General features: G+C 41.6%; 1 protein-coding gene and 1 long non-coding RNA gene across 2 annotated transcripts in view; one reads left to right on the top strand and one right to left on the bottom strand.

The window, feature by feature from the left end:
* Positions 1 to 16,734, bottom strand: part of LOC134753672 (uncharacterized) — a 166,123-nt gene that overhangs the window by 116,679 nt on the left and 32,710 nt on the right. The window lies entirely within an intron of this gene.
* LOC134753651 (NADH-ubiquinone oxidoreductase 49 kDa subunit-like) overlaps positions 1 to 16,734 on the top strand; it is a 33,793-nt gene that overhangs the window by 9,213 nt on the left and 7,846 nt on the right. Inside the window, exons 7-8 of the mRNA XM_063689593.1 lie at positions 1,111 to 1,230; positions 1,802 to 1,931. Of these exons, the coding sequence (XP_063545663.1) occupies positions 1,111 to 1,230; positions 1,802 to 1,931 (250 nt within the window). The remainder of the gene's footprint in view (positions 1 to 1,110; positions 1,231 to 1,801; positions 1,932 to 16,734) is intronic.

Genomic DNA, 16,734 nt, shown 5'->3' with positions numbered 1-16,734 from the left:
TTCATAAGATAGAGAGCGACAGACATGGGCGAAGTAGAAGACGTCCTCACCACTAATAGGATCTGGGTGCAGCACTCAAGGACATTTTCATAGTGAGCGCTCGGGACGCGCAACTAGCGATTAAGGTAGGGGTTTACAATTGGTACCTATGACCAGGATACTTCGTATGGAAGCAAAATATATTTCTTCATAAGATAGAGAGAGAGACAGACATAGACGAAACAGAAGACGTCATCACCAGCAATTTTTAAGGTTTTTAAGATTTTAGTCTATTTGTAAGATGTGTGCCCTTTTTTTTTTGTCGGAGTGGGAATGCACTTACGCACGGTGTGTGGGACTCGCCGCTCCTTTTCCCTCTCTTGGCGAGAGGGGGGGAGAATTGGCCCTACTTACTAAACCCACTCCGGCGTTTCACCCTCTTTGCCGTTCGTGAGGGCGCACTGGGATCGATAACCACCACGGCGCCCTCCGGTCAATTGGTGCCCTGACCAGGATATTTAAGAATATCTAAATATATAGTTGGTAAGTGATACAATGAGATAATTAGACAGATAGAGATGGGTCTGCGCCGGACCATTAACGCGAGGGAGGTCTGGTGTCGTTCGTCGTACAAACACCAACACTGTTAAATGTCCATCGGTGGACCTTGCGCCTTTTGTAATAAGGGTTACGAGCTGTCAGTTAACATTATGGGCGATGGTTCGAGGACGTAACGGATCAAAACAATTCGATTTTATATTCGATTGCTAATAATTTCTTTTCACCTCAGCAGCTCGAACAAGCCTACTTTCGTCACTCCAGGGAGTGAAACAAAGTAACTTTTTAATTTAGTGAAGGCTTCAACATACTTTTAGTACAATATTTTTTAATTTTTTTTTTGTTCTGCGTAATTCGAAATACATTTTAACCTTTAATATGTTCTCACTACTGAGGTGAAAAATTATGTGTGCAACACGAGAGCAAAGTTATTTTACATCTCGTGTTTTTTGTGTCCCTCGCTACGCTCAAGATACTAACTTAGAATCTTTCGCTTTCTCGGGACTCAAAATAAACACTCGCAAGAAAAACCAAATTTCCTCTCTTGTTGCACAAATACCTATTTCATTCTAGTGGTGTAATGCTCCGTGGTTCCGGTATCAAATGGGATCTGCGCAAGTCTCAGCCTTACGACGCGTACCACCTTGTCGACTTCGATGTACCACTTGGAACCAACGGCGATTGTTATGATCGGTGAGTGTTTTAAATAGCAAACAAACATACGGGTCATCTGATGGTAAGCAGACCCCGCAATATACAGTTGCTTGTGACTTTTATCACTATATAATGTCGGTGTATCGTTTTCCATTATTCATTTGAGCTGAAACTTCACATAGATAATTCGGGTGGCAATGCAATATTATGGTACCATCGAGCTGATCTGATGATGGAGACAGGAAGTGGCCATGGGAACTCTGTGATAAAGCAACGTGTTTGGGTCTTTTAGGGTTCCGTACCCAAAGGGTAAAAACTACTACTAAGACTCATCAGTCCGTCTGTCCGTCTGTCTGTCACCAAGCTGTATCTCATCAACTGTGATAACTAGACAGTTGAAATTTTCACAGATGATGTATTTCTGTTGCCGCTATAACAACAAATACTAAAAAGTGCGAAACCCTCGGTGGGCGAGTCCGACTCGCACTTGTCCGGTTTTTATAGAATTGTCTCGTCGAGTATGAAAGAAAAGTACAGTCAACGATAAAAGCTTGTCTCAAAAATAAAATTTTTAACAAAAAAAAAATTTAACAGTTGTTACTCTTCCCAGTTACCTGTGTCGCGTGGAAGAGATGCGTCAGTCTCTCCGCATTATTGACCAATGCTTGAACCAAATGCCGCCCGGCGAGATCAAAACCGATGACGCCAAACTTACACCGCCTTCTAGAGAAGAGATGAAGGTAATAATAAAAAAAACCATTTATTCATGGAAACAGCATACATATTTTCAAATAAGTACAACCTCCGCCAAACTCTACCTAGTCGGCTCATAACTTCTGTCATATACATAGTATCAAATAAAATCAAAAGTTTAAGTTTATTCCGTATAATTTGTACAGCGTTTGAAAGCTTATAAACTAGAGAATCTAAATGTATAACATTTATTCAAAATGACCGCCATAATTATCTACACAGGCTTGAAGTCTTCGTGGCCAGTCGTCAATGGATTCACGCACCACTTTCATGTCGATATTGGCCACTGCCGTAGCAAGAGATTTTTTCAGCGAGTCTAGATTTGCATGAGGTTTTGAGCACACCTTTTCCTCTAAATACTGCCATATTTTATAGTCTAAAGGATTAAGATCTGGGCTAGAGGAGGGCCAATCTTCATGCCGTATAAAGTCGATTTTATTGGAGGCGAGCCAGGCTTGTGTAGACTTTGCCTTATGGGCTGGAGCAGAGTCCTGCTGGAAAACCCAATGCTGGTTTAGAAACATCGTATGGGATAGTGGTTTCACAATATTAGTCAACACCGTGTCTTGGTACACTTTGGCACTAGTTTTTACTCCTTTCTCACAAAAATGCATACTAGTGACGCCCGCATAAGAAACTCCCAGCCAAACCATCACAGATGAAGGGTGATGACCTCTTTGAATACGGGGAATGCTATTAGACGCTTCTTTACTATTGCGAGCGTACACTCTATCATTTTGTTTATTACAGTTTTCTTCTATGTCAAAAAATTTCTCGTCCGAAAACAGTATACAACGGTGCTTATTTTTAGCGTACTTCTTCAATAAAGCTTTAGATCTTTTAAGCCTTAAATAGACCGATAGTGGGACCATATTTTTGACCTTAAAGTTATGATAATTCTAAAGAAGGAAAAGTGATGCTTATATGGCAGGGGACATGTTTTTAAGCATATTTGTAATTTAAGAGGAAAAGTTAGAACGAGCGTTAGGTATAAATTAGGTATTTATATATTTTGATTGATGCTTTTTGAATATTGAATTAAAGTGCAAAGTTTAAGCTTCATCGTTTAAATTATGTATGACTCTTTAAACTGTTACATTTTTAGAAAAAAATTTAACGTGCTTCTTTGTCAAACTAAAATTAGCTTATTATTTTGTCGATATTGAATTAAAGTTTTAAAAATCCACAATAATATCTCTAAATTCTTAAGTTAATAGACAAAGCCGAAAAATTAGAAAAATAGGATTGCTGCTTAAATTTTAATATGCGTTTTTTGTCCTGTAAGGTCCAATATTGAATTAAAGTCTATAAAGATAAGTTTCATACTATAAAATAATATATGCAACCATATTATGAAAAGTAAGAAATTTCTGTGTGTAGCTTCCATTGTTATAGCCAAATCTATTTAAAAAGGCGCGAAATTCATACCTACGCCGCGCTGGTCCGTCAAGGTGCCGGCGCGGCACGCGGGAGCCTATCGTAGCATTCGTATCTATCTATACCTATAGGTACCTCGCCCGGTCGCCCCACCCCCCGCTCAGCTTCGTAAGTACTTCGTAATTTTCTTGTCATTCATTAGTTTGTTTACCGTGCACATAAATTAGATGCCGATATTACGTGAAATTAATGTAATTATGACTTCAAAATGAGTACAAAATGTTTGTTATGTGGACTGATTATTTGTAGTTACTTAGTGGTCCGAGAGCTGGTAGACATTTTGGAGTAGGTCCTTGAAGCAAGCTGAAAATTTGCCTAATACTTCTCCTATCATACCCTAACTCAGTACTGGAGGTCTGGCTGCAGGGTAGCGGGGCTAAATCAACCCTTATATTTTTTAAGATTTTTTAGGGCTCCAAAAAAGTTCCTGAGGCAATCTGTAATTTTTACAGGTTGAAGTTAAGTATCTAAATAGTCACAAAAAAATAAGCCTGAACATTTGGTCGGGTCTTTGACCTTGCCAGAAGAGCTAAAAAGTAACGTATGACACTTACTCGTACGTAAAATTAAGTTTGTCTACTATAGTAATTGTATGCATTACAAAGTTATTTTTGTAGTACAGTAAATTAAAGACTACTGGGTAGGATGTACAGTCAGCAATACTATTCGCTTAGCACCGTTGCATACAAACTTCTTTACAGGGGTGGTATCTTTTCTCTGCAGCTGACTGTACAATGTGATTGTAACTATGACGATGGTGTATATTTATGATGTATGTTATTTATTGTGTTTTTTGTATGTTACTTAAGGGCTTCTGTTAAGGGAACGAAAATTTGATTATTTAAGCCCTGTAAATATTTTTTTCTGTTTTTTTTTCTATTTGTTTTTTTTTTAATGTTTATTAAGGGTCCACTGCAGGCGAACGAAAATGTTTATTATTTTGCGCTACGGCACACGGTTTAGGAGATACAGAATTAAAAAGGTTTTTTGTGGTTTTTTTTTTAAATATATTAATTAAGGGTTTCTTAGTGGAACGAAAATTTGATTATTTTTGCGCTCCGTCGCACGGTTTAGGAGATACAGCCCTCTAAAAAAAATTTTTGTTTTTTTTTCTTTTCTTTTTAAATGTTATTTAAGTTGAACGAAAATGTTATTATTTTACGCTACGACGCTATTATTAAATTATGTTAGATTTTGAAATTTTTATATTAAATATATCTACTTATATATAAAGTTGAAGTTTGGTTATTGAATTCTATATTATATAAATATACAAAAAAAGAAATATAGAGCTGTATCTCCTAACCCGTCCGTCGCGCTTCGTAGCGCAAAAATAATAAAATTTTCGTTCCCCTTTAAAAACACTTTTAATATACAAAAAACACAATGAAACACAATAAGAAAAAAAACTACACGGCTGTATCTCCTAAGCCGAGCGTCGTAATATTAAAAAAAAATACCAAAAAAGTCTTTATAAGGCTGTATCTCTGAACCGTGGGTCGTAGAGTAAAATAATAAAATTTTCTTTCAACTTAATTAACATTTAAAAAGAAAAGAAAAAAAAACAGATTTTTTTTTTAGAGGGCTGTATCTCCTAAACCGTGCGTTGTAGCGCAAAAATAATCTAATTTTCGTTCCCCTTTGAGAAACCTCTAAGTAACACACAGAAAACACAATGAAAAACTAAAAAGAAAAACAAAGAAAAAATCTTTATAGGGTTGTATCTCCTAAACCGTGCGACGGAGCGCAAAAATAATCAAATTTTCATTCCACTAAGAATCCCTTAAGTAATATATTTAAAAAAAACACAGAAAATCTTTATAAGGCTGTATCTCCTAAACCGTGCATCGTAGCGCAAAATAATAAAATTTTCGTTCCGTTGCAGTGGACCCTTAGTTAACATAAAAAAAAAAAAAACAAAAAAAAAACAGAAATAGTACATTTCGATGCTAGTGCGGAAAGTATGTCATACTTTACATACTTTCGAAGAATGACATTTCCGCACGTGTATCGAACGACGTTTTTTAATACCGTTGCGAAAAACAACAAGTAAGGAATTCGAAACTTTTATATTATTAATTCTGTGACATTATTGACATTAGACTTATATTGACCGGGATATAGACCGTGATTACCTTTTGTATTATTTGTGAGCTCCCGATATTTCAAAACCACCGTGAATCATTCAAAACTCTAATTATTGACATTGACATTATGAAGAGGTGTTTTTATAGCTTTTATTCGACTAGAATGGATTTTGTTATTATTATTGAACCCACTACATACAACATTATACACATTGTATTGTTTTACAAATATAAAACATTGTACTATTATTACCTAAATATCGTTATTAACGATTATTTCAATACTCAATACTCAGTAATCAACATAAAAACCTACTGTTAAAGTAAGAATACGAAAAATATACATATTTCATATTTTATTACTTACCTCTTCATCATTATAACACGTCTATTTTTTTATATATTGAATATTGAAAAACCGTTCTTAATAAGTTGTCTGAATAGAACGGAACGCCTGTTAAAGGAGAGGCGTTTTTTATTTCTGCTTTAAATTTCCAAAGGCAACATTCGATATTGTTTTTATAAATGTACGATACACAAATAATCGTAATTAACGATATTTGGGTAATAATAGTACAATGTTTTATATGTACAATTGTCTTATAGAACATGCATTTAAAAAAAAACTTTCATTAAAGTGGGTTCAATAATAATAACACCCAGCTAAAAAAACACCTCTTCATAATGTCAATGTCAATGATGTCACAGAATTAATAATATAAAAGTTTCGAATTCCTTACTTGTTGTTTTTCTTATTTTTTCGCAACTGTATTGAAAAACGTCGTTCGATACACGTGCGGAAATGTCTAATAATGACACACTTTCCGCACTAGCATCGAAATGTCCTATGACAGGGCTGTATCTCGTAAACCGTGCGTTGTAGCGCAAAACTAATCTAATTTTCGTTCCCCTTTGAGAAACCCGTAAGTAACATTCAAAAAACATAATCGAACAACAAAGAAGAAAACAAAAAAATAAAAAATCTTTATAGGGTTGTATCTCCTAAACCGTGCGTTGTAGCGCAAAAATAATCTTATTTTCGTTCCCCTTTGAAAAGCCCCTAAGTAACATACAAAACACACAATGAAAAACTAAAAAGAAAACAAAAAAAGAAAAAAATGATTATAGGGTTGTATCTCCTAAACCGTGCGTCGGAGCGAAGAGCAAAAATAATTAAATTTTCGTTCTACTTTAAGAAACCCTTATTAATATTTAAAAGATACAACCCTATAAAGATGTTTTAATTTTTTGTTTTCTTTTTTGTTTTTCATTGTATTTTTTGAATGTTACTTACGGGTTTCTCAAACGAGAACGAAAATTAGATTATTTTTGCGCTTCAACGCACGGTTTAGGAGAGACAGCCCTGTAAAGATATTTTTAATGTTTTTTTAATGTTAACTAAGGGTCCACTGCAATGGAACGAAAATTTTATTATTTTGCGCTACGATGCACGGTTTAGGAGATACAGCCTTATAAAGATTTTTTTTTAAATATATATTAAGGGTTTCTTAAAGTGGAATGAAATTTTGATTATTTTTGCGCTACGACGCACGGTTTAGGAGTTACAGCCGTGTAAATATTTTTTTCGTTTTTTTTTTGTTTTTTCTCATATTAAAAAAGGGTTTCTTAGAGGCAAAGAGGATATAATAAGATAGAGTGGTACTGTCATAGTAAATTTTGTAACCGCTTTAAATTCACTGCCATCTATCGACATACTTTAAAACTAAAAATGAAGATTTATAAAAATACGTTAAAATGTATTTAAATATGGATAAATGATTTTTTTATTTGCATTAATTATTTTTATATGATTTTGACCCATGTTCTTTCACTGATATGCGTTAAAATTATAAATAACAAACGAAACCGTCAACGCCATCTATACGAGAGTAAGCCAAAACTAGTGGCGCCCTCTGATCGAGAATCAAATTTTCGTGATTTTCGAGGCACGTTTTTTCCTTAGACTGTATCCATCTATTACGGAGTTATATCTATCTTTTTTAGAGGGGAACGAACATTTTACTTTTTTTGCGCTCCGACGCACGGTTTAGGAGATACAGCCAGTGTTGGCCGTAATTGTTAATTTTAATTAACCATTGATCAATTTTATTAACCATTAGTTCCGCCATTAACCAATTGCAATAAAGTTAATTCGGATTAAAGTTAATTCGGATTAAATTTTTGAGACGTTAATGGCCATTGAAGTTAATTCGGATTAACTTTAATTCGGATTAACTTCAATGGGCATGAAAGTCAAATAATTAATCCGAATTACTCTCAATTTGGATTAACGTCTAATAAAATTACATTCGTGATATTTTAAAATGAGAGAGCAAAATGACCCTGACTGAACCCTGGCAGTAGTAGCAGTACCTACCTACTACCTAGTAGAATTCTGGTTTGGTGCAACACAGACATACGCGGTTTTGGTCATTTAAATCGTCTTGATGAGCACATCGGAGAGCCGTACCCATGATAGAGCTGATGCTGAACCCTGGCAGTACCTAATGGATCTAAGGTTTGGTGCAACATAGGCACAGGCTGTTTTAGTCATCCGACTCGTCTTGATGAGCACTTCGGAGAGCCATACCCATGATAGAGCTGATGCTGAACCCTGGCAGTACCTAATGGATCTAAGGTTTGGTGCAACATAGGCACAGGCTGTTTTAGTCATCCGACTCGTCTTGATGAGCACTTCGGAGAGCCATACCCATGATAGAGCTGATGCTGAACCCTGGCAGTACCTAATGGATCTAAGGTTTGGTGCAACATAGGCACACGCTGTTTTAGTCATCCGACTCGTCTTGATGAGCACTTATGAGAGCAGTACCCATAATGGAGCTGATGCTGAACCCTGGCAGTACCTAGCGGAACTAAGGTTTGGTGCAACGTAGGCACACGCTGTTTTAGTCATCCGACTCGTCTTGATGAGCACTTAGGAGAGCAGTACCCATGATAGAGCTGATGCTGAACCCTGGCAGTACCTAGTGGATCTAAGGTTTGGTGCATCATAGGGACACGCTGTTTTAGTCACCCGACTCGTCTTGATAAGCACTTAGGAGAGCGGTACCCATGATAGAGCTGATGCTGAACCCTGGCAGTACCTAGTGGATCTAAGGTTTGGTGCAATATAGGCACACGCTGTTTTAGTCACCCGACTCGTCTTGATGAGCACTTAGGAGAGCGGTACCCATGATAGAGCTGATGCTGAACCCTGGCAGTACCTAGTGGATCTAAGGTTTGGTGCAACATAGGCACACGCTGTTTTAGTCACCCGACTCGTCTTGATGAGCACTTAGGAGAGCAGTACCCATGATAGAGCTGATGCTGAACCCTGGCAGTACCTAGTGGATCTAAGGTTTGGTGCAACATAGGCACACGCTGTTTTAGTCACCCGACTCGTCTTGATGAGCACTTAGGAGAGCAGTACCCATGATAGAGCTGATGCTGAACCCTGGCAGTACCTAGTGGATCTAAGGTTTGGTGCAACATAGGCACACGCTGTTTTAGTCACCCGACTCGTCTTGATGAGCACTTAGGAGAGCAGTACCCATAATGGAGCTGATGCTGAACCCTGGCAGTACCTCGCGGAACTAAGGTTTGGTGCAACATAGGCACACGCTGTTTTAGTCATCCGATTCGTCTTGATGAGCACTTAGGAGAGCAGTACCCATGATAGAGCTGATGCTGAACCCTGGAACTACCTAGTGGATCTAAGGTTTGGTGCAACATAGGCACACGCTGTTTTAGTCACCTGACTCGTCTTGATGAGCACTTAGGAGAGCAGTACCCATAATGGAGCTGATGCTGAACCCTGGCAGTACCTAGCGGAACTAAGGTTTGGTGCAACATAGGCACACGCTGTTTTAGTCATCCGACTCGTCTTGATGAGCACTTAGGAGTGCAGTACCCATGATAGAGCTGATGCTGAACCCTGGCAGTACCTAATGGATCTAAGGTTTGGTGCAACATAGGCACACGCTGTTTTAGTCATCCGACTCGTCTTGATGAGCACTTAGGAGAGCAGTACCCATGATAGAGCTGATGCTGAACCCTGGCAGTACCTAATGGATCTAAGGTTTGGTGCAACATAGGCACACGCTGTTTTAGTCATCCGACTCGTCTTGATGAGCACTTATGAGAGCAGTACCCATAATGGAGCTGATGCTGAACCCTGGCAGTACCTAGCGGAACTAAGGTTTGGTGCAACGTAGGCACACGCTGTTTTAGTCATCCGACTCGTCTTGATGAGCACTTAGGAGAGCAGTACCCATGATAGAGCTGATGCTGAACCCTGGCAGTACCTAGTGGATCTAAGGTTTGGTGCAATATAGGCACACGCTGTTTTAGTCACCCGACTCGTCTTGATGAGCACTTAGGAGAGCAGTACTCATAATGTAGCTGATGCTGAACCCTGGCAGTACCTAGCGGAACTAAGGTTTGGTGCAACATAGGCACACGCTGTTTTAGTCATCCGACTCGTCTTGATGAGCACTTGGAAGAGCAGTACCCAAGATAGAGCTGATGCTGGACCCTGGCAGTACCTAATGGATCTAAGGTTTGGTGCAACATAGGCACAGGCTGTTTTAGTCATCCGACTCGTCTTGATGAGCACTTCGGAGAGCCATACCCATGATAGAGCTGATGCTGAACCCTGGCAGTACCTAATGGATCTAAGGTTTGGTGCAACATAGGCACACGCTGTTTTAGTCATCCGACTCGTCTTGATGAGCACTTAGGAGAGCAGTACCCATGATAGAGCTGATGCTGAACCCTGGCAGTACCTAATGGATCTAAGGTTTGGTGCGACATAGGCACACGCTGTTTTAGTCATCCGACTCGTCTTGATGAGCACTTATGAGAGCAGTACCCATAATGGAGCTGATGCTGAACCCTGGCAGTACCTAGCGGAACTAAGGTTTGGTGCAACGTAGGCACACGCTGTTTTAGTCATCCGACTCGTCTTGATGAGCACTTAGGAGAGCAGTACCCATGATAGAGCTGATGCTGAACCCTGGCAGTACCTAGTGGATCTAAGGTTTGGTGCATCATAGGGACACGCTGTTTTAGTCACCCGACTCGTCTTGATAAGCACTTAGGAGAGCGGTACCCATGATAGAGCTGATGCTGAACCCTGGCAGTACCTAGTGGATCTAGGGTTTGGTGCAACATAGGCACACGCTGTTTTAGTCATCCGACTCGTCTTGATGAGCACTTAGGAGAGCAGTACCCATGATAGAGCTGATGCTGAACCCTGGCAGTACCTAGTGGATCTAAGGTTTGGTGCATCATAGGCACGCGCTGTTTTGGTCATCCGACTCGTCTTGATGAGCACTTAGGAGAGCAGTACCCATGATAGAGCTGATGCTGAACCCTGGCAATACCTAGTGGATCTAAGGTAGGTGGTAAGGCTCTATCATGGGTACCGCTCTCCTAAGTGCTCATCAAGACGAGTCGGGTGACTAAAACAGCGTGTGCCTATGTTGCACCAAACCTTAGATCCACTAGGTACTGCCAGGGTTCAGCATCAGCTCTATCATGGGTACTGCTCTTCTAAGTGCTCATCAAGACGAGTCGGATGACCTAAACAGCGCGTGCCTATGTTGCACCAAACCTTAGATCCACTATGTACTGCCAGGGTTCAGCATCAGCTCTATCATGGGTACTGCTCTTCTAAGTGCTCATCAAGACGAGTCGGATGACCTAAACAGCGCGTGCCTATGTTGCACCAAACCTTAGATCCACTAGGTAGTGCCAGGGTTCAGCATCAGCTCTATCATGGGTACTGCTCTCCTAAGTGCTCATCAAGACGAGTCGGATGACTAAAACAGCGTGTGCCTATGTTGCACCAAACCTTAGTTCCACTAGGTACTGCCAGGGTTCAGCATCAGCTCCATTATGGGTACTGCTCTCCTAAGTGCTCATCAAGACGAGTCGGGTGACTAAAACAGCGTGTGCCTATGTTGTACCAAACCTTAGATCCACTAGGTACTGCCAGGGTTCAGCATCAGCTCTATCATGGGTACTGCACTCCTAAGTGCTCATCAAGACGAGTCGGATGACTAAAACAGCGTGTGCCTATGTTGCACCAAACCCTAGATCCACTAGGTACTGCCAGGGTTCAGCATCAGCTCTATCATGGTTACTGCTCTTCTAAGTGCTCCTCAAGACGAGTCGGATGACCAAAATAGCGCGTGCCTATGTTGCACCAAACCTTACTTCCACTATGTACTGCCAGGGTTCAGCATCAGCTCTATCATGGGTACCGCTCTACTAAGTGCTCATCAAGACGAGTCAGATGACCAAAACAGCGCGTGCCTATGTTGCACCAAACCTTAGATCCACTAGGTACTGCCAGGGTGCAGCATCAGCTCTATCATGGGTACTGCTCTCCTAAGTGCTCATCAAGACGAGTCGGACGACCTAAACAGCGCGTGCCTATGTTGCACCAAACCTTAGATCCACTAGGTACTGCCAGGGTTCAGCATCAGCTCTATCATGGGTACCGCTCTACTAAGTGCTCATCAAGACGAGTCGGGTGACTAAAACAGCGTGTGCCTATGTTGCACCAAACCTTAGATCCACTAGGTACTGCCAGGGTTCAGCATCAGCTCTATCATGGGTACTGCTCTCCTAAGTGCTCATCAAGACGAGTCGGATGACTAAAACAGCGTGTGCCTATGTTGCACCAAACCTTAGACCCACTAGGTACTGCCAGGGTTCAGCATCAGCTCTATCATGGGTACTGCTCTTCTAAGTGCTCATCAAGACGAGTCGGATGACCTAAACAGCGCGTGCCTATGTTGCACCAAACCTTAGATCCACTAGGTACTGCCAGGGTGCAGCATCAGCTCTATCGTGGGTACCGCTCTCCTAAGTGCTCATCAAGACGAGTCGGGTGACTAAAACAGCGTGTGCCTATGTTGCACCAAACCTTAGATCCACTAGGTACTGCCAGGGTTCAGCATCAGCTCTATCATGGGTACTGCTCTCCTAAGTGCTCATCAAGACGAGTCGGATGACTAAAACAGCGTGTGCCTATGTTGCACCAAACCTTAGACCCACTAGGTACTGCCAGGGTTCAGCATCAGCTCTATCATGGGTACTGCTCTTCTAAGTGCTCATCAAGACGAGTCGGATGACTAAAACAGCGTGTGCCTATGTTGCACTAATCCTTAGTTCCGCTAGGTACTGCCAGGGTTCAGCATCAGCTCTATTATGGGTACTGCTCTCCTAAGTGCTCATCAAGACGAGTCGGGTGACTAAAACAGCGTGTGCCTATGTTGCACCAAACCTTAGATCCACTAGGTAGTGCCAGGGTTCAGCATCAGCTCTATCATGGGTACTGCTCTCCTAAGTGCTCATCAAGACGAGTCGGATGACTAAAACAGCGTGTGCCTATGTTGCACCAAACCTTAGTTCCACTAGGTACTGCCAGGGTTCAGCATCAGCTCCATTATGGGTACTGCTCTCCTAAGTGCTCATCAAGACGAGTCGGGTGACTAAAACAGCGTGTGCCTATGTTGTACCAAACCTTAGATCCACTAGGTACTGCCAGGGTTCAGCATCAGCTCTATCATGGGTACTGCTCTCCTAAGTGCTCATCAAGACGAGTCGGATGACTAAAACAGCGTGTGCCTATGTTGCACCAAACCCTGGATCCACTAGGTACTGCCAGGGTTCAGCATCAGCTCTATCATGGGTACTGCACTCCTAAGTGCTCATCAAGACGAGTCGGATGACTAAAACAGCGTGTGCCTATGTTGCACCAAACCCTAGATCCACTAGGTACTGCCAGGGTTCAGCATCAGCTCTATCATGGTTACTGCTCTTCTAAGTGCTCCTCAAGACGAGTCGGATGACCAAAACAGCGCGTGCCTATGTTGCACCAAACCTTACTTCCACTATGTACTGCCAGGGTTCAGCATCAGCTCTATCATGGGTACCGCTCTACTAAGTGCTCATCAAGACGAGTCAGATGACCAAAACAGCGCGTGCCTATGTTGCACCAAACCTTAGATCCACTAGGTACTGCCAGGGTTCAGCATCAGCTCTATCGTGGGTACCGCTCTCCTAAGTGCTCATCAAGACGAGTCAGATGACCAAAACAGCGCGTGCCTATGTTGCACCAAACCTTAGATCCACTAGGTACTGCCAGGGTGCAGCATCAGCTCTATCATGGGTACTGCTCTCCTAAGTGCTCATCAAGACGAGTCGGACGACCTAAACAGCGCGTGCCTATGTTGCACCAAACCTTAGATCCACTAGGTACTGCCAGGGTTCAGCATCAGCTCTATCATGGGTACCGCTCTACTAAGTGCTCATCAAGACGAGTCGGGTGACTAAAACAGCGTGTGCCTATGTTGCACCAAACCTTAGATCCACTAGGTACTGCCAGGGTTCAGCATCAGCTCTATCATGGGTACTGCTCTCCTAAGTGCTCATCAAGACGAGTCGGATGACTAAAACAGCGTGTGCCTATGTTGCACCAAACCTTAGACCCACTAGGTACTGCCAGGGTTCAGCATCAGCTCTATCATGGGTACTGCTCTTCTAAGTGCTCATCAAGACGAGTCGGATGACCTAAACAGCGCGTGCCTATGTTGCACCAAACCTTAGATCCACTAGGTACTGCCAGGGTGCAGCATCAGCTCTATCATGGGTACCGCTCTCCTAAGTGCTCATCAAGACGAGTCAGATGACCGAAACAGCGCGTGCCTATGTTGCACCAAACCTTAGATCCACTAGGTACTGCCAGGGTTCAGCATCAGCTCTATCATGGGTACCGCTCTCCTAAGTGCTCATCAAGACGAGTCGGGTGACTAAAACAGCGTGTGCCTATGTTGCACCAAACCTTAGATCCACTAGGTACTGCCAGGGTTCAGCATCAGCTCTATCATGGGTACTGCTCTCCTAAGTGCTCATCAAGACGAGTCGGATGACTAAAACAGCGTGTGCCTATGTTGCACCAAACCTTAGATCCACTAGGTAGTGCCAGGGTTCAGCATCAGCTCTATCATGGGTACTGCTCTCCTAAGTGCTCATCAAGACGAGTCGGGTGACTAAAACAGCGTGTGCCTATGTTGCACCAAACCTTAGATCCACTAGGTACTGCCAGGGTTCAGCATCAGCTCTATCATGGGTACCGCTCTCCTAAGTGCTCATCAAGACGAGTCGGGTGACTAAAACAGCGTGTGCCTGTGTTGCACCAAACCTTAGATCCACTAGGTACTGCCAGGGTTCAGCATCAGCTCTATCATGGGTACTGCTCTCCTAAGTGCTCATCAAGACGAGTCGGGTGACTAAAGCAGCGTGTGCCTATGTTGCACCAAACCTTAGATCCACTAGGTACTGCCAGGGTTCAGCATCAGCTCCATTATGGGTACTGCTCTCCTAAGTGCTCATCAAGACGAGTCGGGTGACTAAAACAGCGTGTGCCTATGTTGCACCAAACCTTAGATCCACTAGGTACTGCTAGGGTTCAGCATCAGCTCTATCATGGGTACCGCTCTCCTAAGTGCTCATCAAGACGAGTCGGGTGACTAAAACAGCGTGTGCCTATGTTGCACCAAACCTTAGATCCACTAGGTAGTGCCAGGGTTCAGCATCAGCTCTATCATGGGTACTGCTCTCCTAAGTGCTCATCAAGACGAGTCGGATGACTAAAACAGCGTGTGCCTATGTTGCACCAAACCTTAGTTCCGCTAGGTACTGCCAGGGTTCAGCATCACCTCCATTATGGGTACTGCTCTCCTAAGTGCTCATCAAGACGAGTCGGGTGACTAAAACAGCGTGTGCCTATGTTGCACCAAACCTTAGATCCATTAGGTACTGCCAGGGTTCAGCATCAGCTCTATCATGGGTATGGCTCTCCGAAGTGCTCATCAAGACGAGTCGGATGACTAAAACAGCGTGTGCCTATGTTGCACCAAACCTTAGATCCATTAGGTACTGCCAGGGTTCAGCATCAGCTCTATCGTGGGTACGGCTCTCCGAAGTGCTCATCAAGACGATTTAAATGACCAAAACCGCGTATGTCTGTGTTGCACCAAACCAGAATTCTACTAGGTAGTAGGTAGGTACTGCTACTACTGCCAGGGTTCAGTCAGGGTCATTTTGCTGTCTCATTTTAAAATATCACGAATGTAATTTTATTAGACGTTGATGCAATTGAGAGTAATTCTAATAAATTTTTAGAAACTTTAATGGCCATTGAAGTTAATCCGAATTAAAGTTAATCCGAATTAACTTCAATGGCCATTAACGTCTCAAAAATTTAATCCGAATTAACTTTAATCCGAATTAACTTTAATCCGAATTAAATGGCTAATGGTTAATGGCCATTAACCTTTTTAATTGTTAATTTTTAATGGTTAATGGCATTAGCGTTCGGCCAACACTGGATACAGCCCTATAAAAAGATTGTTTTCTTTGTTTTTTTCTTTTATGTTTTCATTGTGTTTTTTGTATGTTACTTAGGGGCTTCTGATAGGGGAACGAAAATTTGATTATTTTTGCGCTATAACGAACGGTTTAGGAGATACAGCCCTGTAAATATTTTTTCTGTTTTTTTTTCTTTTTTTTTTTTAAATGTTTATTAAGGGTCCACTGCAGGCGGACGAAAATGTTATTATTTTGCGCTACGGCGCACGGTTTAGGAGATTAAGCCTTATACGGATTTTTTGTGTTTTTTATATACCTATATTAATTAAGGGTTTCTTAAAGTGGAACGAAAATTTGATTATTTTTGCGCTCCGTCGCACGATTTTTGCTCTACAACGCACTGTTTAGGAGATACAGCCCTCTAAAGAATTTTCTTTCCTTTTTTCTTTTTTTTTAATGTTAATTAAGGGTCCACTGCAGTTGAACGAAAATTTTATTATTTTGCGCTACGACGCACGGTTCAGGAGATAGAGCCTTATAAAGATTTTTTCGTTTTTTTTTTGTTTTTTTTTTTAAATATTAATTGAGGGTTTCTTAAAGTGGATCGAAAATTTGATGATTGTTTTTGTGCTACGACGCGCGGTTTAGGAGATACAGCCGTGTAAAGATTTTTTTTTCTTTTTGTGTTTCATTGTACGACCGGTCTGGCCTAGTGGGTGACCCTGCCTGTGAAGCCGATGGTCCTGGGTTCGAATTCCGGTAAGGGCATTTATTTGTGTGATGAACACAGATATTTGTTCCTGAGTCATGGGTGTTTTCTATGTATTTGTATATTATATATATCGTTGTCTGAGTACCCATAACACAAGCCTTCTTGAGCTTA

This window comes from Cydia strobilella, chromosome 27 (assembly GCF_947568885.1).
Source record: "Cydia strobilella chromosome 27, ilCydStro3.1, whole genome shotgun sequence".
Classification (NCBI taxonomy): domain Eukaryota; kingdom Metazoa; phylum Arthropoda; class Insecta; order Lepidoptera; family Tortricidae; genus Cydia; species Cydia strobilella.
The sequence above is the reverse complement of the archived record's forward strand: the minus strand, read 5'-3'. Positions and strand labels throughout refer to the sequence as shown.